This window comes from Macrobrachium nipponense, chromosome 23, assembly GCF_015104395.2.
Source record: "Macrobrachium nipponense isolate FS-2020 chromosome 23, ASM1510439v2, whole genome shotgun sequence".
Classification (NCBI taxonomy): Eukaryota; Metazoa; Arthropoda; class Malacostraca; order Decapoda; family Palaemonidae; genus Macrobrachium; species Macrobrachium nipponense.
Genome location: NC_061090.1, coordinates 5,507,542 through 5,532,189, shown reverse-complemented (window position 1 = coordinate 5,532,189; position 24,648 = coordinate 5,507,542). Strand labels below are relative to the sequence as shown.

Sequence of the window (24,648 nt, the reverse complement as noted above, 5' to 3'; positions counted from 1 at the left end):
TGCCGACAGTTCTGAAATTCTAGCTCCTGAGGCCAAGCTTAATAAAAATAGAGTTTTTCTTAAGAGCATTATAAAGAACATGTGTCATTATCAGTTTCTGAAGCCAGCTTTAGAACATCATTTAAGAACCATGACACTGACGTAGGCCTTACAGAAGGTCTAAGTCTAGCACACGCCTTGGGAATAGACGAGAAGTAGGAGTCTGTCAAGTCTATGTTGAAACCAAATTGAAAAATCTTTTTCAAGGCTGACTTGTTTGTCGTAATGGTGCTAGCTGCTAAGCCTTTTTCAAATAAAGACCTGAAAAAGGATATAGCTGAATTGATTGTCATGATTCTAATATCTGATTCTCTCAGGAAGGTTGCTAACTTTTTGACAGCAGCATCATACTGTCTTAAAGTTGAATCCCTTTTATCGGATTCCAAGAAGAGAATATTTTGAGGGTCAATATTCGCATCCCTTTTTGCTGCAAACTTCATGAAATCCATAAAGTTAGGGTTTTGAGAATTCCTGAGGAAGCGAACACAGTCTTCGTTTGTACTGACTGGGAGAGCTTGGGACTGGGAATCCGAAGAGGGCGAAGACCCAGTTCCAGAATTAGAGGGTACCAATTGCTCTTCGGCCAGTCTGGGGCTACTAGAGCCACTTGACCCTTGAATGTCCTGAGTTTGTTCAGTACCTTCATGAGAAGATTCACTGGAGGAAAGACATAAATCTTCTCCCAGTTGTTCCAGTCTAGGGCCAGGGCGTCCGTGGCATAGGCCAGAGGGTCCAGGTTGGGGGCCACATAACATGGGAGTTTGTGGTTCGCTTGGGATGCGAAGAGATCCACTTGTAGGCCTGGAACTCTCTGAAGAATCCATTGGAACGAACTGTTGTCCAGTGACCATTCCGACTCTAGAGGTACTGATCGGGATAGAGCATCTGCTATGACGTTTCTCACTCCAGCTATATGGGTGGAGGAGAGGTGCCAACTGAACTTGTCCGCCAGGGAGAAGATGGCTACCATGACATGATTTAGATGGCGCGATTTGGAGCCTCCCCTGTTTATACAATGTACCACCACTGCGCTGTCCAAGACTAGCTTTATGTGGGAGTACTTTGGCGGACGTAACCTTTTTAGAGTCAAGAACACTGCCATTGCTTCCAGTACATTTATATGGAACTGACGGAACTGAAGTGACCAAGTTCCCTGAACTTTTTTGAACTGGGAATATCCTCCCCAACCGCTTAATGAAGCGTCTGTGTGGATGGTAATCCCCGGAGGAGGAAACTGAAGGGGTACTGAAATCGATAAGTTCTTGACTTTTGCCCACGGGCGAAGTCGATTCCGTAGAATCTGAGGGACTGAGGATAACTTGTCCCTGGACCTGACATTTGCTCGTGAGCGCCAGATTCTGGTTAGGTCTTTCAGTTTGGCTTTCATCAAGATGTTTGTCACTGATGCAAACTGGAGTGAGCCCAGGATCCTTTCCTGAGTTCTTCTCGACGCCAGTTTGTGACTCAGAAATTGCTTGACTGACTTCGCTATTTCTTTCCTCTTGGTTGATGGAATCGACAGAGTATGGGAGGATAGATTCCATTGAATGCCCAGCCACTGAAAGTTTGACTCTGGAGTGAGTCTTGACTTGGTCCTGTTTATCTTGAAACCTAGATATTCCAGGAACTGAATCACTTTCAGTGTTGCTTTGTGGCATTCCTCGACTGTTGGAGCCCAGATTAACCAATCGTCGAGGTACGCTACTACCATAACCCCTTGCGACCTTAGTTGTTGAACCACCACTTCCGCCAACTTCGTGAACACCCTGGGTGCTACGTTGAGCCCGAAAGGAACTACCTTGAAGGAGAACGTCTGGTCTCCTATCTTGAAGCCCAGATACGGACGGAAGTGTCTTGCAATAGGGATATGATAGTAAGCGTCTGTAAGATCGATAGAGGTGGTGACGGCCCCACGGGGAAGTAAGGTCCGTACCTGCGAGATCGTGAGCATCTTGAACTTGTCGCAGCGAATGGCTAAGTTTAAGCGGGACAAGTCTAAGATTACCCTTCTTTTTTGTGAGCCTTTCTTTGGCACGCTGAATAAGCGTCCTTGAAATTTTAACCTGTTGACTCTCGCTATAGCTCCTTTCTGAAGGAGGTCCTCCGCATACTCCGTCAATTCTTTGGATGGAAGTTGGCGGAAAGGTCTGGATGGGGGTGGGTTCGCTATCCAGCTCCAACCCAGGCCTTTTGACACAATGCTCTGCGCCCACTTGCTGAAGTTCCACCGGCGGCGGAAGTGAAACAGCCTCCCTCCTACCTGAAAATCCTCATTGGTTTTGGTAGCCTCCTCGGCCTCCCCTGAAATGCTTTCCTCTATTAAAGGACCCTCCCGATCCTCTCCCACGAAAGGATCGCTTACCTCTGCCTCCCCTACCCGAGCGGTCATACTTCTGGGAAGCCTGACCCTCGAAGACTTGATTGTAGGCTGGAGAGAGAGCGTAAGAGGTGGAGGGTTGAGGCTGGGGGGAAATAACATAGATTGGCTGCGACTGAGCCTTGGAGGTAGAAGGTTGGGCTGCTTGCACCAACGGGACAGCTGGAACCTGCTGAGTAAAGCGTGGCTGTTTCTTCTGGTAGGGCTGGAAACGTCTGGGTTTCCTTTGAGCCTTACCCCTGACCACTTGATCTTGGCGTCTCTTGGCCGTAAGACCCCAACGATCTTTAAGGCTTTGGTTTAATCTCGTAGCCTCTGCCTGGACCTCCTTCACCATCGCCTCTGGGAAGAGGTCTGCTCCCCAGATGCTCGATGTAAGCAATTTATTCGGCTCGTGCCGAATTGTTGCTTCTTGGAGGACATGTTTCCTACAATTCGTCCTAGCCGTGGCGAACTCAAACATATCCGACTGCACCGTTTGAGTCAGAGACTTGGTAAGAAGCTTAAAGAGTGGCTCAGAACCATAGGAAATGGTAGCCACCTCGGTTATGGCCATGGTATTAATAGACCTGGCTAACCTCGATTTGGCATCAAATTCCGCCTGAATAAGGCTATCTGGAAGCCTAGGTAGCTTCTCACCAAACTGCTCCATAGCACAGTCCGGTTTGAGTTTGCCAGCTGAAAAGGTGTTGGGCAGATCTTCCCACAACTCACCGGCTGAGGGAAGTAAAGGAGACGTAGGGTCCGCTTCTTTCAGCTGAGGCATGGAATCCCCCTTCTGGGCTGCTGGAATGGTGGTTGTAGCGATCTTTGTCAAGAAAGGGAGCGGGGTACTCTCTTCCATTGTAAAGATCGTAAAAGGACTCTTAAATGGTTGAATCTTTGTATTGGAACAATCCATGTCCTCTAGACACCTGAGCCATTCTCTCTGAGCCTGGTCTCGTGAATAGAGGACTGTCTCTTTCGGTACCTTATCGTCCCAAATCATGGCCGAGGCGGTGAGCCTGGCGTAGCCGATGAACGGAGGCTGAAGGTCTTCCGGGTAGAACTCGAAGTCTTCAATCCTCCGAGTTCCACATTCCGGGATAGAGATAAGTCCGTCTTGGAAGGGGGCGTATGACGCTACTCTCCAAGGATTGTTCATAGAGAACGGAGGTAGAGAGTCATACGGGGGTAATTGGACTCCCCCTGTGCTGAAAGGTGGGGGAGAAGATAGTGGAGCTTGGCTCAGTCCGGCTATAATGTTGTCCTGAGAGGTGATCCTATCAGACAACCGGGAGATCATTTGTTCCATGCTGGTTTTCAGAGAACCAACCAGATCGCCCACTTGTTGCAACAGACCAGCGTTGGAATCCAAAGCCGGAGCTGCTGCGGAGGTGGAAGGATGGCTCTGAACCGGAACCAAAGGAAGTGGAACTGTCGACTCCGCTGGAGTGTGTGATCTCTCCCTGGAGGATCTACTCCTAGAGGACTTAGAGCCGGACCCAGAAGCTTTAGATCTCTCTGCTCCGGGATTTCTAGCCGGAGACTTACGAGAAGAAGATGACGCCGACGCCGTCTTTTTAGACGACGACGACGTCTTAGTCAAGGTTTTTACTGCTTGACCTTTGACCTTGGGTCTAACGGAAGCGTCAGGAGAAGTATATAATTCTGTACCTGTAAAGCCTTGGAAGGATGGAGAGGTTGCAGGGGGTAGAAGATCCAGTGGCACCCAAGGGCATCCCTTGGGCGTCCAACGTACCTACCTCGACCAACAGGTCGTCTACACCTACCATAGGTTCAATATTAATGTCCAATGTCGCGACTTCCGAGGAGATGTCCTGGCCTTGATCCGTCAACGAGGCAGCGAGCTGTTGCTGAATGAAAGCGATAGTCGGGGCCGCCTCTGCTGGGTCGACGTAGCCTGTAGCCTTGCCTCCGGGGAAGATCAGTACCGCCAACTTCTTTTCGAGAATGTAGGGCATACCCTTGGCGGCGTTCTTCCCAAAACCGCCGACCCAGGCCCGCAGGGTTGCCAGTGCGGTATCCCTCACAGCCGGAGCCTGGAAGAGAGGGTATTGATTAGATTTTAAGATTAAACTTGAAACTAAAACTAATTAAAGCTTAAACCTAAAACAAAATTTATAGGGGCTGCAAAACCCCATGAATTTTATCTTAAGTTTGGAAGATAAAATTTAGAAAACTTAAGAACTACAACAAAATGGGGACTGGCTAACGGAGTTGTAATACTTACCCCGTCTAAAAGCTGGCTCACCAGATCATAACAGATGGTGCACGTCTCGTGATACCAGACCTGGATGTCCCCGTGCGGAGTCGCGCATGGAGCATGGGACCGGCAAACTTCGTGGCCACATGGGTCTTGAAGTGTGGCGGCGCATCCCGGATGCTCACAGTTGGTGGTCTGTAAGTGAAAAGACACATGAGTATCTTAAAGGCTATCAACTTACAGGCTAAAGGACCAGAAGAAATCTCCGTTGCATGCCGGAGCTCGGAAAATTTTGGGGCATAACCCCTCCCCTTAACGCCTGAATAGGCTATAACCCCGGAGAGATCCGGTGAGCAGGTAAGGGAGGGGGGATGGTTTAAGGTAGCTTAAGATAAACTTACTAGTTAACATAACAGATCTTAAACTTATAAAATTCGAACGTACCGGACTAAGTCCAGTGCGTGGCGGAGTGTCGTGACTCAGCGAGACGGAGTGGTTAGTAGAGACCAACTGTATGTCCCGGTCCATCCTGCTGGGTGGATTAGCACCCTTCCGCTGGATGCCGGGGCTCCGGTAGCAGAGGAGCCCCAGTAAGGTGGGAAAGGGCGAGAGGACATACAGACTCGGGCTAGCAACGGAGCGACGGAGTAGCGACGGAGGGGGGAAAGGCCAGTCCCCCCCACCTTACCATCCGGCCGGACCGAGAAGCTGGAGAGGTCGGGTCCAGTCTGGGTCTGTCCCGTCCCTCTACTCCCTCCGCCTGGGGGGGAGAGGGAGGCAGGCTCGGGTATGCGGAGCGAGCATGGGTAGACCAACCCACCCCCCGACTCTATGGAAGAGCGGGAGGGGGAAAGATGACTGGACAGGCGTCCTGGCTGCCCGTGGATCACGTAGTGACCACAGGGCAGTAACTACAAAACAATGAAACAATAAGGCCTAGAAAACACAACCGGCTGATCAGAGAGATGCTATCGGGAAGCAACCGAACTGAAGAGCTGTAGCATATGGGCCCTATGGGCCATAACCTAGGCTAAATGAAGCCAGACGCCTACACTAACATAAACATAATATAATATAATATAAAATGAATAAATCATGAAAGAAAGAAAACAAAAAGTAGGAGAAAAAATCCAGGAGTGTGCGACTAACCCGAAGGAAAGTCTACCACTCAAAGCTAGCCGGGGCCGATACTAAGAGCCGTGGCTAGGGTCTGGATAGAAGGAGCCTACATAAGGTAAAAGACATGCATTCATGACAAAAACCATGTAGACTGTACCCTAAAACAAATCGGATGATAAAAATAGAGCGTACTAAAGTAAGGGAATGTTCTGGGTATGGGAGACCAAGAACGAACCCGCCACGAGGCAGAACCATGCTGCCATGCTTCCGACCTAGAGTTCGCATTTATACCTAAAAAACGGCAAATACGGGCTCAGGGCCGGAAAGAAAACAATTGGTAATAAACACTGAGTACTTAACTTAGCTGCTGCGATGGCTGCACGCTCCATGATAAATAAATCCAAAGAAAAGGGCACAAATAACACAGAGCAAAAAAGGGCACGTGTATCTACAGTGCGCTAACTGAAAAGGATGGCCACCAGAGGCGCAGCAGTCGGCAGCATGGGATGGAGTAGTAGTAGTTGCTGCCCACTCTGTGGGTCGGCTCTCCTCTTGTGGGGATTTTGTAGTGGGAGGTTTCTATTGGCATTCGGCTCGTGGTAGTGGTCTCACTCGCCATAGTGTTCATACCGACACCCTCTTGGAGGGTGAGCGAGTCAGTTGTACTGACCTTTTTCTTTATTTATTTATTCTCTGGTATGTGTTAGTACATTTACCCTAGAAATAATAGATTAAAGGATATTTCGCGCAGCGACACGAGCTGAGCCCAGAAATAATAATAATAATAATAATAATAATAATAATAAAAATAATAATAATAATAATAATGTTTTTAACACAATAACATGCGAAGAAACGTATTTATTATTTATAATAAAAATAGACAAAATTCATATTGCAGGATTCATACGAAAATTAAGTATATTTCTTTTTGTAATCCTTTTTTGTGTAGTAAGCTTCAAAGCACTCAGGATGCATTGCAGGTTGCCTGGTACAAGTTTTACAGTAATATTTTGTTTCTTTCATCCACCAGGTCCACGTCTGTCACTGCATACAATGCATTCGACGGAGTGTTTCCTGTCTTGTTTGGCTATTATATGTAATTTTCCATTCAACCTTTCCTCATCATCAGATGTGCTTCTTCTTCCATTTTGAGCCGCATTTCTTACGTTTCCTACCAATTCTTTCACCAATTCTTTCCGGAACTGAAGATGAGTTAATACCTTCAACCCTTTTGATTTCATATGAATACGATGGAGAATGAAACTATTCACTATGGCTACTTCCAAAAGGAAAAAGTAAACTTTTCTCCACCATTTCAATGATTTTTGTAGGAAGCAGTATGATGATATGTAATGATCTGCACGATCCACTCCTCCCATGTTAGAAGTATATTCGGACACCATCACTGGTTTTTCAATAACTTGTTCTAAATTCCCTTTCATAACACGGCGATGTTGGATGGTTCTTGCGGTGTGGTATGTAGAGCACATAATGACGTCCCTCTTATCTTTCCAAGACAGAATATGGCATTGCTTGTTTTTCACATACGACCTTACTGTTCCTACTGATGATCTTTTTCTTTTCTTCACTTGAGGGGGAAGGCCTTTCATTCGTATTTATCGTTCCAGTGATGTGAATTTTTTCCTTCAGAAGTTCCGCAGCTAGAGATAAGTTTGTATAAAGACGATCTGTATAAACATGGTATCCAGTTTCTCCTGTGGCACGCGTAACGATGTCCACTAGTGTCAATACAATGTGAGTGGTGAAGAGATGACCAAGGCACTCGATAGTAGCTTTGCCGTAATACGGAATCAAACCTAGAATATATCCCGTCAGCGCATCGGCAATATCATATATTCTGATGCCCCATTTTGTTGGTTTTTTGCTGTCGTACATCTAGAATGCGGTCCTGCCCTTGAATGGCACTGTGGACTCGTCGGCGCTTAGATGGCATCCAGGATGATAATAACGTAAGAACCGTTCAGATAAATAGTCATGAACTTGTTTTACCTTTGACCTCCGAGATGCCATGAAGCCACTGCCAGGGGCTGCTGGAGGAGACACATGAAGACCCCAGAATATCTGGAACCACCTATCTCTCCTAAAGATTTACCGAAAATGAACTTTCGTCCACCCATTGCTTGGAAAAGAAGTCCCTTGATCTTTTATTTCTGTGTAAAGCCATATTAATTATTGTTCCATGAAAGGCCATCATTTCCTCCACGCTTATTTTTTGCCACTTTTGCCATATAGAGTATTGTTGCAGAGGCCTTTTCTTACTTATCAGTTCCTCTGTGTAGCGATTCGTTTCAACTGCAATTGTTTGGAAAAGTTCGCGTGTAAAACAGAGCATGAAAAATTGCAAAGGAGTATGGATAGTTTGATCAGGACAGTTGAATTTTGCTCTTCCTTTGAAAGTAAATCTGGGTAATTCATGCCTCTCTTCATCAAACTCTTCCCAGTTATTTACATCGGCCCAATTTTCGTCATTTGTGTCCTCGTCTTCTTCAGGGGGCATTACCATATCATCGGTGTATTCGTCCTCGTCTTCGTCAGGAGATTCCGCTTCCAGGTCTTCATTCACGATGATAAAAGAATTGTTTTCATCGGAAGTGGAAGGAGCGGCAGACGGTTCATCGTTTTCACTTGAATCATCTTCCGAAGGCAATACAAAAAAGTATTCTTAGATTTCCTCTTCGTTTTCAAGAAACTTCCGGTGTCGGAGAGACATGATTAACTCAGCAATGCGTTCGTTACTAATCAATTACAACTCAGCGAAACAAGAATTCTGCCCTGTGTATGGTCATCTGAGTTGTTGTTGTTGTTAACAACAACATCATCTGAGTGTTTGGGTACCTGGGTTTATAGGGGTATGGTATGGGATTAGCGGCTTATAGCGACCGAGAGGATTGTCAACCCTGAATAACTCGAAACAAACAGCAAATTTGGCTGGTTTCCCCACGTTTTCGCGCCGAATAACATCGCAATATCTGCTGTTCATTTAGCCAGTTTTTCTAAGAAGAAAATTGACACATAAAACACGTTTTTTGTTCACGAAAATAACATTTCTTGAAAGATATAAAACCAAGTGTTATTCTGGGATTCTTACAAGAAGGTAACATTATTAGTTTGCCTCCTAAAGCAATTATAATACGTGCCGGCTGAGAGCCGGGCTTCGGTCTGAACCTACCATTTGGGAAAGCCAGCTGGGAGCCGGGCTTCGAGCGCTAAGGGTTAAAAAGTCTCTCATCTTTTCACTTGATTCGCCTCCTATTTTAAAATAGTGTTTAGTTTTACTGTAATTCTCTATTAGCATGTCTTAGACAAACTTCATCTAGTTTGGATAGGATTATCTTTGAACCTTGTGTACCCATAAGCTCCCTTTTAAGCTCATTCTTATCTGTATCCCCAGATATTTCACTTCTTCACACACCACTGGCCAATCTTCGACTTGCCCTCTCCATCCTTTGAACTCGTCTTGTATCCCGCTAAATCTCGGACAATCCCTTCTCCATCTCGTCTCCATTTGTTCACTATCTGATTCAACCATCTTTAATCGACCATGCTACTGCTACCAGTTTGAATATTTTCCTAGCCTAATCTTTCCTTTGTGATACAAATTTGCAGTGTACCCACCTGTTCACGTTCTTCAGTCCCAGTATACTCCAGCTTAAGACTTTGAACAACACCACAACATGATTTACAACCTACAAACTCCTACAAGACAGAGAGCTCTCTACTACTATACCAAACACAAACCTCTACTGCACGTTTTGTTACTGTTTACCTCTCCACCACATGCTGCTGCTATCTTGTCTTCTATGATGTCACAGTACAACTTAAATACATCAAGACATTTTCTAAGATTAAACACGTTTCCCGTACACTGAATATCGACCACATTTCACCAACACAGAAAATAAAAATACAATAACTCTTACTAAACTGATATATATAATCAGTTTCAACTATTTGTGGATTCTAGCTATTCGCGAGGGGGTCTGGTATGCATCCCCTGCGAATAAGTGGGAACACTGTATTTAAGAACATCTAGAAGCCTGTCCACCTCCACAAGTAAGGGTTATAGAGCCATGTTGAGCTCTGTCTTTCACTACAGGGGAATGGATTTGTCTACTAATCCAGATTTGTCAGATCTAATTAAGTCTTTTGACACCTCCAGACAGGAGGTTTCTGTCGTCTCATGGAATTTAGGAGTAGTTTTAGAATGTTGTCTGGTCTTTCTTTCAAGCACATGCATTTTATGTCATTACAAGACCTGACTAGAAAGACCTCTTTTCTGGTTTCCTTAGCTACAGTGAAATGGGTCTGTGAAGTTCATGCTTTGGATGATGAAGTAGGCTTCTCCAAAGGGAATGCAGTTTACTCTTATTCCTTAGTTATGGCATCATAACTCAAGTTGCCAATAAGGTGCTGATAGCTTGAACTCAGTGTGTTATGGCGCCATAAATTGCTGATTTTATGGCACTTGACATGCACCATAAAACCAGATTGCCATTAACTGAGTCTCCTGATAACCGGGGACTGCCTGTTATACAGGCATTCCCCAGTTATCAGTGGTCTTGGTTGATAGCCATCCGGTTTTATGGCGCTTGTCTAGCATCATAAAATCGGGGATTTATGGTGCCATAATGTGTCAAGTTTCGTTTATGTTGGTGCCAACAATAGTTATGACACCAAACACACCTAACAGAGGTGCCATTAACCGGTTATCTCTGCCATTAACTGAAACTTGGCACCATAAACGCCATAAATTGGCGCGTTTTTATTTAATGGCAGTTTTTGCTTATCAGCACCCTGCCGAGAACAGAGCCCTGGCCAATTACCAGCGACTGCCTAATAATAATTGGCAATACTGTCTGATTATTTAGTAGAAAAGAAGAATTCAGTAAACCTGTATTTTTGGATTTTGCATTGATGTGGAGAAAGTTAACTTTTATAAAGCTCTCTATAAATCTGAAATATAAGTCATGATAAAAAATGAACATCAGTTATGAAAGTCTTATGTATACGTACTTAAGAATTACGAATCACAATTTATTTTGGTTATTTTATTTTGTGTAGCTCCAAACTTATGTTAATTTGACCTTCCTTGAATTTTCACCTTTCATATTCATGGAAAACATTGTGGACCAGCATTAGTAATCCTAGCACTTCCTGTTGATGAGGAGGAGGAAATGATGTAAAGCACCTAAGGATTTGGTTGCTTTAAGGCAAACTCTCTAGAAAGTAACAGTTCTTGACTTATAATAATGCATAAAGCAAGATACATTTTTTTATGAATTTTAGGTTATATATTGTATAAATAAGATTTGACATAACTAGTCTGTAATTATTTGTAGCTATAATAGTTCATACATCATTGATTTTATGATCATCATCAGTTTTTAAGCTAGATTTTTCCTCAATATACAATTATGCTGGGGTCACACATTCACGTATCACAACAGCGTATGCCCACATATGTGGCTCGTGGGCATCATCACAGTGAAATGACCTTGAACAGCTGGTAAACAGGACACGGGCTAGCTAACGTAAAGCCAGCACCGTAAATTGCGCCGCAAATGTATGCGAAAAGAAAGCAAGGTCGGACGTCTACCTGAAACTTATGCCAATAGTGTAATGTTCTATGTATGTCAACTTCACGTGGTTGCCACGCCCACTATTGTGAGGCTGTAGGGTACAAAATGGCTGGCCTGTAAACAGAGCAGACTGTAAAGTGATGGAACATGTATGAGAGAATGTAAAAATATTGTATTCTGAAAATCCAGGTTGTAGATTCACTTTGGTAGAATTCTGCATGGACTGTAAAATATTGTATATTTTCAACAAATAAAAAAAATTAAGTCAGACATTATAATATACATACCATTGGCAGTCCCAACATCTTGGGCTTCTTCTGATGGACGATGTGGGGCTTGAGGAAGTAGAATATGTTCAATATCCACTTCTCCCTGTCCGTCAGTCGTCTTCCATGTCGCTGTCATCACTCTGTATCTCATCCAACTCCGACTCCTGTAGGCGGAAGATGACATTTCTTCGACCTGAGTGTCTGCAGGAGTGGCTGCAGGAGTCTTCCCCAGGCCGAAAGAAGGTCCTTCAAGAAGATGTGATGCTGATGGTCCCTTCCTTGGTCGTTTTAGGAGGTTCGGCATCTTGAAGGGGATTGTGGAGAGTACTTGGAGGAAACTGCTGGTCTCGGGAGACGGAAACAACAGCTGACCTGAGGGTTGGTTGGTTTGTTTGTTTTTTTTTTTTTTCTTTGACCCGAGGGTGCCGACCTGACCTTTTACACCACGCTACAGCGTTGCCATGTCGTACAGAGTTGTTGTCATGGTAATGGCTTCATAGCAACAAATGATAAGTTAAAGGAAATAAAAATGCATTTTCTTCAAGTAGGTATGCAGCAAAGAGGCATTCGTGCATGTGTTGGAGGTGCCTGTTCTCATGATGGTTCTAGAATCGGCCGGAGAGTTGTGGAACACGACACGGGCCATCACGTTGCCAGAAAATGCAGCGAAATATGATGCAATACTTCGTCAAGATTCTTGTAAGACGTTCTGGTCATCTCGGGAGTCTGTGACGTTTATGCTCCGCCCCCCGTAGCCCCTGCCCCCAGGTCACCATATAAATACGATTGACAAGTAGATCAAGAGTCACAGATCAGATCATCAGGTAGAGATCAGAGATTATCAGAGAGAGATAAGAGAAGAAGGAACAGAGGAAGGATCAGAGAGAAAAAGGCACTCAAGAGTTTGGTCGAATTCTGGTCAAGTCGTCCAGTTAGAGAGAACGACCGAGGTATTTTTGTCGTTGAGCAAGCCTTGAGAGCAGAAACGTTCTACAAGAGGTTTCGAGGAGTTCCTGCCCTTTGAGTATCAAGGATAGACATTGTTTTCTGCAATACGGTGTCAAGAAGGCGTCTGCAATTACCGTTCTCCTTTTGTGAAGCCACCGCTTCAAGTCGCAAAACTGGCCAGCAAGTACTTTCATTACCCCACTGTTTCCCCAGTTCACGCATTGTAAGATTTTACTTGTGGTATGTAAATAGGAGAAACCATTCTGCATTTATCTTTGTTAGTAAGCTTGTAAATAAACCTTTGTTCTGTTAGTGTTTCTTTCTATGTTCGTAGCTCCAGTTTCAACTGTTGGTGTTGAATTCTTTTTTGTTTATCATTATATCGAACCTGGAGCGGACCTCTCTCGGTTCGTAACATTTTGGCGACCTTGCTAGGCTATTTGACACTATAATAGATTGAAACGGGAAGAATATAGAAAGAACCAGAATGAGTGAGATGGTGAAAGACTTTATTGAGTCGGGTAAGAGGGGCCTAGAGGGGAAGGATCTCCGTGAGTATGGTGAAAGGAAAGAAAGGGAAAAGTATGAGAGAGATGAAAGAGCGGCTGAGAGAGAAGTAATGAAAATGCAGCATGAGTAGGAAGAAAGAGAGAAAGAATGTATGCATGAGATGGAAATTGCTCGCTTAAGGCAAAGTACTTGTAACAGTCAGACTGGCGAAGCTGATAGCTTAGGTATGAGTGCAGTGCTGAAATTAGTACCAAAGTTTGATGAGGAAGATGTAACAAAATATTTCATGTGTTTTGAGAAGTTAATGGAAAAAGAAGGTTCTCCTAAAGAAATGTGGACTCTATATTTACAGTCAATTTTGAGGGGTAGGGCACTTATTGTGTATAGTTGCATGTCTAAGGAGGAATGTGATGATTATGATATTGTGAAAGAAACTGTTCTTAGTGCGTACAGGTTAGTACTGGAGGCGTACCGTAAGAAATTTAGAAGTTTGAGAAAGGACAAAAATATTATGTATGTAGAATACGGTAAGAAATTAGAAAGGCTGTTTTTTGATTGGTTAACTTCTGCTAAAGTTGAGGATTTTGATAGTTTGAAGAACTTAGTGTTGTCAGAAAACTTCAAAGATAACGTATCCCCTAAGATTAAGCTTTACATAGAAGATAGGCGAGAAGTATCTTTTGCAAGAGCAACTAGGTTAGCTGACGAATATAGTTTAACTCATAATTTGAGTGTTAGTAAGAAACGAAATGATCCTTCCTTCGTCTGGTAGAGTACAAAGCAGTAAAAGTTTCAGTTCTAGTAATAGCAATGAGAATAAAAGTGACTTTTCTTGTTATACATGCGGAAAACCAGGTCATACGTCTAAGGTTTGTAAGAGTAAAGTGGCATCTAGTGGCGCAAAATTAACTTGCTTCCGATGTAATGGGAAAGGGCATTTAGCAAGAAATTTTGCAGTAGAAAGGAAGGACGTTAAGAAACCGGTGTTTCTAGTTAACCTTTCGTCAAGTAGGAATGATGTGATGAGAGAAACTAGGAAATTTTTTGGTGAATTTCAGTCAGAAGGCGTAGTTTCCTCTCTTGGAGGAATGGATTCGAGGGAAGTAGTCTTGCTTCGAGACACAGGAGCTGCTGTCTCACTGATTAGGAGAGAGAGTGTGCCGAACAGGGCAGAAATCAGTATGGAGGAAAAAGTTATGTTAGGTGGATTTCATAACACTTGTGTTCTTTGTCCTTTGTTGAAGTTGAATTTAGAAAGTCAGGTAGTGTCAGGAGAAGTGAAACTTGCAGTTGTTGACAGTTTGCCCGTTGATGGTGTTGACATTATTGTCGGTAATGACTTAGCTTTATCCAAGAATGTGAATCCTGTTATGAGGGATATTCCAGTGCCTGAAATGGTAGTAACTAGATCATAATTTGTTCCTGGATTCGATCGAGAGTGAGTTTGTGGGTTCGAACATGAGTGAGTTCATGGATTCGAACGAGTGTGGCTGAGAGACCTGACTCTATCGTTGACAGTGATAGCCAAACGGAAGGTGTAGCTGTCGAGGGTAACGTAGTAAATCTACCGGTATCTAGTACTAGTTACAGTGATGAATTAGGCACTAACCTTGTGAATAAGGGTGAGCTAGTCAAGTTTCAGAGAGAGGATGAGACACTAACCCAAATTTTTTAATGTGAGCTGGATGATGATCTTGATGATGTGTGTAAGGAAACTTTTTGTTTGAAGGACAAAGTTTTGTGTCGTTATGTTCGTATTAAGTCAGGTAGTAAAGGGAAAATCACCGAACAATTGGTGGTCCCTAGGGAGCTTTGTGAGCTAGTTTTGAAGTTAGCACTTGATGAGCAAGGACATTTAGGAGTAAATAAAACTTTCAGGTGTATTAGTAGGGCATTTTATTGGCCTAAAATGAAGTGTGATTTAAAGAGGTATGTTTTAAGCTGTCATGAATACCAAATTGCCGGGAAACCGAATCAAGTAATTCCAAGAGCTTCGTTGTGTAATATTCCTTCAGTAGGCGAACCTTTTGAGAATGTAGTTATCAATATGGTCGGACCTTTGCCTAGAAGTAAGGGTAGAGAAGATTACATAACTAATTTAGAGTATTATAAAAACAATTTAGGAGATGCTTAGCAACTAGCGGAGGAGAATGGAAGTGCTTGGCAACTAGTGAAAGAGAACACAAGAGGAAGTCAAGGGGAAGCTAAAGGGGAACATGATCTTAGAGCGAAAGAGAGAAATCTCTGTGTAAGAGATGAAGTTTTAGTACTAGTCCAGAAAGAAGGTTCCTCTTTATCTTATAAGTTCGAAGGTCCTTTTCCAGTGTTAGAGAAGAGGAGAAATATACATTATGTAATTGATATGGGTAAAAGTAGAGCAAAGTGGATGCATGTAAATTTGATTAAGAATGATAAAGAACGCCCCGTACCGTACCGCCAGTGCCCGTAGTAATGATGTCACAAAGAGGAATTAGTTTTGAGAAAAACACAAGAGGTGTTTTAGTATTTCCAAGTTTTTAATCAGAGTTCAGAAAACAGAGAGATTAAGAGGGAAGGATAATGTGATAGCTAATAGCCTCTCTAGAGTTTTCAGAACGAGTAGCCTAATGACCTTTTTCTGTTTTGGCACGAGTGGGAGAGTGAATGGAGAAGTGTTAAAGCTTTATGCAGAATTGTTCCCCTGCTGTTTAATTCTTGTTTCGCCTTAGAAAAAAATAAAATCATTTGATTTCATTTTTTTTCTTTTTTGGGGGGTACGTGTCATGGTAATGGCTTCATAGCAACGAATGATAAGTTAAAGGAAATGAAAATGCATTTTCTTCAAGTAGGTATGCAGCAAAGAGGCATTCGTGCATGTGTTGGAGGTGCCTGTTCTCATGATGGTTCTAGAGCCCGGACGACCTGTCACCGTACGTCTACAATTTTACGTATGTTTTACATTACATTTACAGTTTACTGACGTAAGCTGTTGCCAACTACCAATTTCCACTCATGCGTGGGCGTGCGTGCGTTGATATGTGAATGTGTGACCTTAGCATTAGATGTGATGGGGAGACACTGAAATCTTACAAGATAAATGACTTTGCTCTCAATTTCATCATTAGAAGTTTGGCATTATGGTGAGAACTAAGTGATTAGTAGGCATTTGTGTATGTATTTGGTAAATAAAAGTAGTTGATGTAGCTATCTTCATAAAACTTGGATAGCATCAATATACAAGTATTAATATTAACCAAGTTTGTCAGCTCATGTATGTCTAGGAAAAAAACCTCTGAGAAAATATGAATGTTTAGGAAAAAATCTTGGGGAAAAGTGAATGAGTAAGCTTGTCTGTCTTTGATTAACATTACAATATATATAGTACTGTAATTGATAATAAGTTATTTCCTAACTGGCAAGTGAAATTACCATCTTGTTGTGAATTAAGGCACAAAAGTTTCTCTCCTTTCATTGGATCACCTGCAGTAATTTTTGGCATGTTTTATTAGCTGGCTTAGAATGTCTTCCTATGCATTTTCCTTACGGATAAAGTTAATTTGTTCCAAAGACCAAGGAGTTTAATGGTGTTATTGCCAATAAAATCAAGAATGATAATACAGGCAGTCCCCGGGTTATGACGGGTTCGGCTTACGACATTCCGAGGTTAAGGTGCTTTTCAATTATATTCATCAGAAATTATTTCCAGGGTTATGATGCATGTTCCAGGGTTACGCCACCCTACAACGCTGATCTGGCAGAAGAAATATATGACACCAAAAATGCAAAATAAGCAATATTTGAAGTTTTTATATGATAAATACAATAAGAATGCAGTTTACATAGTTTTTAATGCACCCAAAGCATTAAAAGTAAGGTTTTCTTAGGATTTTTGACGATGTTCCGGCTTACGACGATTTTCGGCTTATAAGGCGTCTCAAGAACGGAATCTCCGGCGTAACCAGGGGACTGCCTGTATTACATGTACATTAGGTAATTTTGTCCTGCATTTTCATTCATTATTAATGCTCTTTTTTTCTAGGCGATAACTAATTTGCATTACAGGCATTGTGAATGTGATTTTCTGCTGGTGAGCTATAATGGCAATGTTATAAGGCAAGATGTATGAGTCACATTTTGCTTGTTTATTAAATACTGGTCTTTCTTCTTCCGAGTGATACATCATAAATCAAATATTGATTTTTCAGGAACTTTGATCATGTAGTACAGCTCTCACTGAATACTGTAGCTGTGCGATACACTACAGCAATTCTGCAGAAAAGACTCAACCTCAAAACCCAGGAAGATAGAAAAATGGTTGCCGAGCGGATAATTGTTGTAAGTCAAATTCTGTGTTTTATTCTAATATTGAAGGTTAACATGGAATCATATAAATGTCTAAAACTGTTATTCTCATTTGTTTTGTGGGGTTAGTCTTGAGACATTCTTTTTATAGACAAAGTAATTTAGTATATAAAACTTTTGTCATTCATAGGTTCTTTGAAAGTTGGTACAGTTAATACATTTAAAATGTATAAATACCTGAAGTTCATTTAAAATCTTTTTGCATGTTGTGGGTAGCCTTGTATTCACAACATGCTGTAAGCATAATTTCACCGTGTCCTCTCCACTTCAAGTTGCTATGTTCTGTTTAACTTTCATTTGGTCTTTTCTCACCTAATTGTTCAACTTTCAGAATTTTGTCTTTTTCTAGTGTTCATCTCTCATAATAGTAGGGTGCATATTTTAGGCCAGCCTTGAGTTTAGTAATGTGACTTATTGATTAGTTAAACTACCTTGTAATATTACTCTAGGTCAGTGCCACAGCTGCTGAATGTGGCCAGCAACTGTTTGGAATGGTACTGATGTTTTGTAAAGATGGAAATATTTGTGATTTTTAGTACATATCAAGAAATATATTTCCTCAATAAATATTAATTTCTTTTTATCACCATAGTATATTAGTAGAGGAATTAAATTAAACATTTATATGTTTCATAGCCTGGAAGTATTCTAAAGTCATTTTACTCTAAAGAGAAATCTTTGCATAGCAAATTCCACATAAATGATACAAATTCTTTAAATAGGGCATACTAAGAAAAAATTACTGTATGCAGTATACTAATTTACTGCTTCAATGTTTATGTTACAGGAGACAGCAAAACTTTCCAATGTATTTGAACAAGTTGCACCAGACCTAGTTAAGTTTGATTCACCTTGTGAGGTCATGAAAGGATTAGCTGAAGTAATCAAGGTTTCGGATGTTGAATTCTTAGGTTTGGAGCTCCACAGGTTATTGCGCAGGTAAGATATTTATGCCGTCAGTTATCTATGATAAACCAGGAATTTGTCGGTTTTCATTCAGTTGCAAATGTTTTAACCCTTAATGGACAAGCTAAATATATATCATGCACATCCCCAGACTGGGCAAACTTTAAGTTTAGGCAATTTAAGAAAAAAGAAACATTAATGGAAAGAGGAAGATATGAGAATACAAATGGTGTAAGAAAAAAATTCTAAAAATTTTTTCTTACCTTTCACAGGAAATTGAAAGTGACAACCTTATGTGGACCATCTTTTACAATTCACTCATATATTTTCCAAAGCTATACATTTTTTTTAATAGTTCTATTTTATAAAATTGTAATTACAGCTTACGCAATATAATAAAAGATAAGAATTAAAATCAGTAATAAATTATGAGTATATTTGATAAAATATTTACGAGATTTACAGATGCAGTAACTTTTTGTGAGGTATATATGTATTTTGTAATATTTATTTGCACTTTTCTTTGCAAAATTACAGTTGTATAGTTGACATACTTCCATAAAAGATAAGATCTAAAACCAACAGCAGTCCCTGGGTATATTTGAGTAGATGAATAAAAAGACATCACAGGATAGACAGCAGCGATACATTCCCCTCTCAAGTCTAAAACCATAATGAGGGTCCCTCTGACTCCCAACTCCCCGAGCTGAGAGAGTACAGTTGCTACAAGTCATTTATGGACCATTGAAGTGCTATGAACATCTTTCCTGCTAAATTCATCCAAATCGTATGGCACATAATAATAATACCCACTGTGAGCTAGCCTGTCCACCACTTGAAACCTGCTTTTGATACTCATATTAAGTCTCTTTGGAGAATTAATAAATTTTCATTATACATAACTTCCACTGCTGAAAGAAACTTAAGAAGTGCATCATTGAAGTTTGAATTGGGGGGAAAAGTATAGTATTAGTATTATACAGTATTGTATGATAGATGCATTTAGCTAGAGATGGAACTCAGAATATGTACTGTAAATACAAGAAAACTACTACCAAGTATAGAATATGCATAAATGATGAAAAGCACTAGAGTAAGACTGAATCTTTTATATATATCCTTCTGTTAAAGATAACTTCTATCCCTGCACCAACAGGCAAGGAGATATAAACTATCTTTAACAGTACGTAAGTATCCAAATTATAAATTTTATTATGAAAACTTAAAAGTGCTGTACATGTTAACGAGTGAGTCAAGTGCCAGTGAAACCTGATCCTAAAGGTTTTGTCAATATGAACTTAATGAACAAAAGTGGCTGGAGAGTGAACTTAAAATTAACCCTTAAACACCGAAGCGGTAAAAAAAAAAATGTCTCCCGTGTGCTGGAGACGTTTCAGAGTGAGCGCGGGAGCGGAAAAATTTTTTTTTTCAAAAAATCACAGCGCGCTTAGTTTTGAAGATTAAGAGTTCATTTTTGGCTCCTTTTTTTGTCATTGCCTGAAGTTTAGTATGCAACCATCAGAAATGAAAAAAATTATCATTATCATATATAAATAATGCGATATATGATAGCGCAAAAACGAAATTTCATATATAATTGTATTCAAATCGCGCTGTGCGCAAAACGGTTGAAGGTAACAAGTTACTTTTTTTTTCGTTGTAATGTACACTAAATTGCAATCATTTTGGTATATAACAAATTGTAAAACGATAAAAGCAACACAGAGAAAATATTATCACAAAATAATGCATGAATTCGTAACGCGCAGACGTAAACACATATTTTTTTCAAAAATTCACCATAAATCTAAATATTGTCCTAGAGACTTCCAATTTCTTTCAAAATGAAGACAAATGATTGAATATTACTATACTGTAAGAATATTAGCTTACAAATGCAGTTTTCGACCATATCTGACGAGTTAAAGTTGACCGAATGTCGAATTTTTTTTATATATATTTTTTTATATGCAATTATTTCGGAAATAAGAAAAGCTACAACTTTCAAATATTTTTTGTTTTATTCTACATGAATTGCGCACATTTTTCATATATAAAACTCTATGAAATGCCTAATATGAAACGGAGCAAATATTCCGAGAATGGGACTTACGCATTTCGGAGATTTGTGGCGGAGAATCCGCGCGCGGAGGGAAGGAAGTTTTTTTTAAAAATTCACCATAAATTTAAATATTGTGCTAGAGACTTCGAATTTGTTTCACGATGAAGATAAATGACTGAATATTACTAGACTGTAAGAGTATTATCTTACAATTGCGTTTTTCGACCATTTCGGTAGTCAAATTTGACCGAACGTGGTTTTTTTTCTATTTATCGTGATTTATATGCAAATATTTCAAAAATGAGAAAAGCTACAACCTTCAACTATTTTTGTTGTATTATACATGAAATTGCGCACATTTTCATATATAAAACGTTATGTAACGGCTAATTTAAAATGGTGCAAACATTACCACAATCGCACGTATGATTTTTTCGGAAGAGTTACCGCGCGGACGTAAAGAAAATGTTATTTTTTTCATAAATTCACCATAAATCGAAATATTTTGCTAGAGACTTCCAATTTGTTGCAAAATGAAGGTAAATGCTTGAATATTACTAGAATATAAGCGTTTTAGCTTACAATTGCGTTTTTCGACCATTTCGGTAGAGTCAAAATTGACCGAAGGTTGAAAATTTGTCACTTATCATTTTTTATTTGAAAATATTTCAAAGTTGATAAAAGCTACAACCATGGGTTGTTTTTAGTTGTATTGTGCATGAAATTGCGCACATTTTCATATATAAAACTTTATGTAACGGCTAATTTAAAATGGTGCAAACATTACCACAATCGCATGTATGATATTTTCGGAAGAGTTACCGCGCGGACGTAAGGAAAAGGTTTTTTCATAAATTCACCATAAATCGAAATATTGTGCTAGAGACTTCCAATTAGTTGCAAAATTAAGTTAAATGATTGAATATTACTAAAATATAAGAGTTTTAGCTTACAATTGCGTTTTTCGACCATTTCGGTAGAGTCAAAGTTGACCGAAGGTTGAAATTTAGGCACTTATCGTTATTTATATGAAAATATCTCAAAACTAATAAAAGCTACAATCATGAGTATTTTTTTGTTGTATTCTACATAAAAATGCGCACATTTTCATATATAATAGTCCATGTAACGGCTAATTTAAAATGGTAAAAAAATTATGTCAAAGTGACGAAATAATTTCCGAGATATGTCACAGATACTTTTTAGTGCGGCAAGAAAGAAATTCGCGCTTGCGCGCCTGCGTAACGATTGTAAACAAAACAACACCTTGATCCGTGAACTCCCAGCATCCCCCAAGGCGCGTGATTCAAGAGTTTTCGGCTGGTAGGCCTAAAAGTATTTTTCCGCGAATTTTTAAAAAAACTTTTGTATGTCGACGTAAAATACGTCCAGTCGGCACCCGAGAGACAAAAAATGTCAACGTAAAATACGTCCAGTCGGCGTTTAAGGGTTAAAGGGGAGTGAGAAACAGCTCAAGTTAGCCTACAGTAGTAGTCGATGTATATTAATAGTAACAAGGCAGAGACCAGTAAGAAGACTAAGAAAGACATCAATGAAAAGCTGGACCAGAAGAGAATTTAGGCAGAAAATGTGTATAACAAAAGTCTAAGAGAGTACTACTCAGTTAATGCCTAGTTCTCTATGGGAAAATCTGCTATGAAAGCTTTAAACAATGATAAGTTTCAGCATTTAGGATGACCCCAGGTCTTAGTAATTAATTCTTATAACAGTTCACAATTCTTGGGTTGGTTTCAGATTATAATAATACATACTTAAGTTTTATGATTAAAAAAATATTTCTTGAATTGATTTCAGAAGAATTTTATTTTTTATGCAAATTTTGTAGAAAGTACTTCATAACAGTGATTGAAATTACAAGGGCCAGTATGAAAACAGTATGGAATTGGAATATACTTTATTATGACTGTACAGTTTATATTACTGTACAAAGTTTTTTTCTGGTAAATTAAAACTTTTGTCATCTTACAGGTACCCTGACATGTACAAAGTTTTTTCTGGTAAATTAAAACTTCTTTCATCTTACAGGTACCCTGACATGACAAGTGACCACTTAACTGCACTACTTTTGTTGAGAGGGGACTTGGGTCGACTGGAAGTTCGGCAGCGAGTGGCAGAAATTATGGAAGAAATGAGAACCCAAAGAACTGGACCCTCCCATAAAAGCATTTTTTCTCACATACATATATCAACATCATTGTTTACTTAAAGTTAACATAATTTTAATTAGGCTTTTCTTTGAGTTTCATATTACTGATAAAATTAGCATAATCAGTTGTAATAAATTGCATTCACAGGATTGATTAGTTTGTAAATGTGACAGGACTAACTAGGACATTTAACCAATTCTGTTATTCACTCATTTCAAAGAAAATTCAGTAAATCCATTCCTATTATGCTGAACTAAGAGCTGAATATGCTGGCTTATAAGATATACTATATATTTTTGCATATAAGACGGCCTTTAGATAAGACAAGGCCAAAAATCATTGCAAATTTCCATGAGTTTATCTCATACCTGTAGTATAGGACGACTTCTAAATTAGAAAACGATTATTTGCAAAAATTAAACAGTACAACTATATTAATAATAATGATGACTTAAATAAAGGTTGTTTTGCTTGTATTACTATTATCATATCACTGTTGTATTACAGCATATAAATATCGTTATGGACATCATTTGCATTTGATATTGTTTACATTCTCAAAATCTCACCTGATTTGAATATTATCAATATCTTCATTGCCATTATTTGTTAGAAGAGATATAATTCGGAGATACCTTATTATCACAAATTAACGAAGTTTGGTTGAAAACTTGCACATATTACTGTACTTTACTCCATTGTATAAGCATTAAGTAGATGTGATTTCTCCAGTTCCAAACATCACTGCCGTCTGGCGGTTATCCGTTTTATTCAGCCTCAGCTATAACCTGCAGCTTTATCTCAGCTATAACCTGCAGCTTTAACTTACAAGGGAGGAACAAAATGTATTTTATTTTTACTAATGGAAGCCACCATTGTCTATATGTTTTTCATACAGAAGGTCGCGATAAAGGGAAACCATCGTTTGGTTTACATTTCATCGCCATTCTCAAACAACCGCTGATAACAATACAATAATGAACGATAATTATCGTACACAATTACCATTCATATGACTGAATTGTTCGAAACAGTTACAAACAGCTTTACGTGCTTCCTCACTTGATGTTTGCTGTTTTGTTATACACGTATAAGCATGGGGAAAAATGAAAATAAAAAGTGTCATGAAAATATGATTTGTACGATATCAACGATGAAGCCGAAGTCGTCGTCGACTTGCCAGAACCAAACTGGAATCCCTGTGATGGTGGCACATGTGACCAATCGTGTGATGTGTATGAGAAACTTTTAATGAAAAATGAATATAATGTTATCCTAAATGTTATTACCACTGTAATGACACCACCATTGAAATTTCTAAAAGACGAAGGTTGCTCTGACCCAACTGTAACTCGATGTTTACATTTTCTCAACTGGGATAACATAGGGCTAGATAAAAGTCTGTTTCATTATAAAAGTCTGTTTCATTGATTTCGAATTATTCCTCAAATAGGCTATTTGTTATGAAGATATACCAATAATATGTTAGGTAAAAATGGTTTTATTACCTTAATTAGCACTTTATTTCATAAAGTGAATCTTCATTTATGTTGGTGGTTAGGTTATAGCACAGAGGCCAAGGCTAGCCTAAGATACACATCTTGGAATTCAAGGTTTGATCTTTAGTATTGCAGTATAAGACGACCCCCAATTTTTAGGGGTGAATTTTAGGATTTAAAGGTCTTATACGTGGAAAGATACGGTACTTCTTTTTCAAGTTTAACCTGTGGGATGTAAGCAGTTGGTTTCAGTGATGGTCAAAAAATTAATTTAAATGCTGGCAAATACAGTATCTACACAGTTTATGATTATTATTATGGAACTCAAGGAACTGTTGGCTACTGGTAAATATTCTTTACCTTAAATTGAAGCATACTGAATCAAACCATTGTTTTGTTGCTGCACAGGAAATCACAAAGATCTACCTTGAAGCCAGAACACATTATTAGGTACTTCCTGTTAAAATATCATTCTTATGGCAATACATAGAAGGAAACATGATTATACATGAATATACTTAATTAAAATATCCAAGAACATCCAGCTGCTTAATAAAGAGGTCATAATTTGGATGGAGCCTGTAATGACAGAAAATAGATT

General features: G+C 39.8%; 1 protein-coding gene across 6 annotated transcripts in view; it reads left to right on the top strand.

Annotated features, from left to right (window-relative positions):
• The window catches only part of LOC135198406 (exocyst complex component 3-like), a 322,829-nt gene extending 298,785 nt beyond the window's left edge, over window positions 1-24,044 (top strand). For all 6 annotated transcript variants that reach the window (XM_064225949.1, XM_064225970.1, XM_064225981.1 and 3 more), the window contains 3 exons: window positions 17,256-17,385; window positions 18,200-18,351; window positions 22,427-24,044. In XM_064225949.1, the coding sequence (XP_064082019.1) occupies window positions 17,256-17,385; window positions 18,200-18,351; window positions 22,427-22,607 (463 nt within the window). In that variant the 3' untranslated portion in view covers window positions 22,608-24,044. The remainder of the gene's footprint in view (window positions 1-17,255; window positions 17,386-18,199; window positions 18,352-22,426) is intronic.
• The last annotated feature ends 604 nt before the right edge of the window (window positions 24,045-24,648 follow it).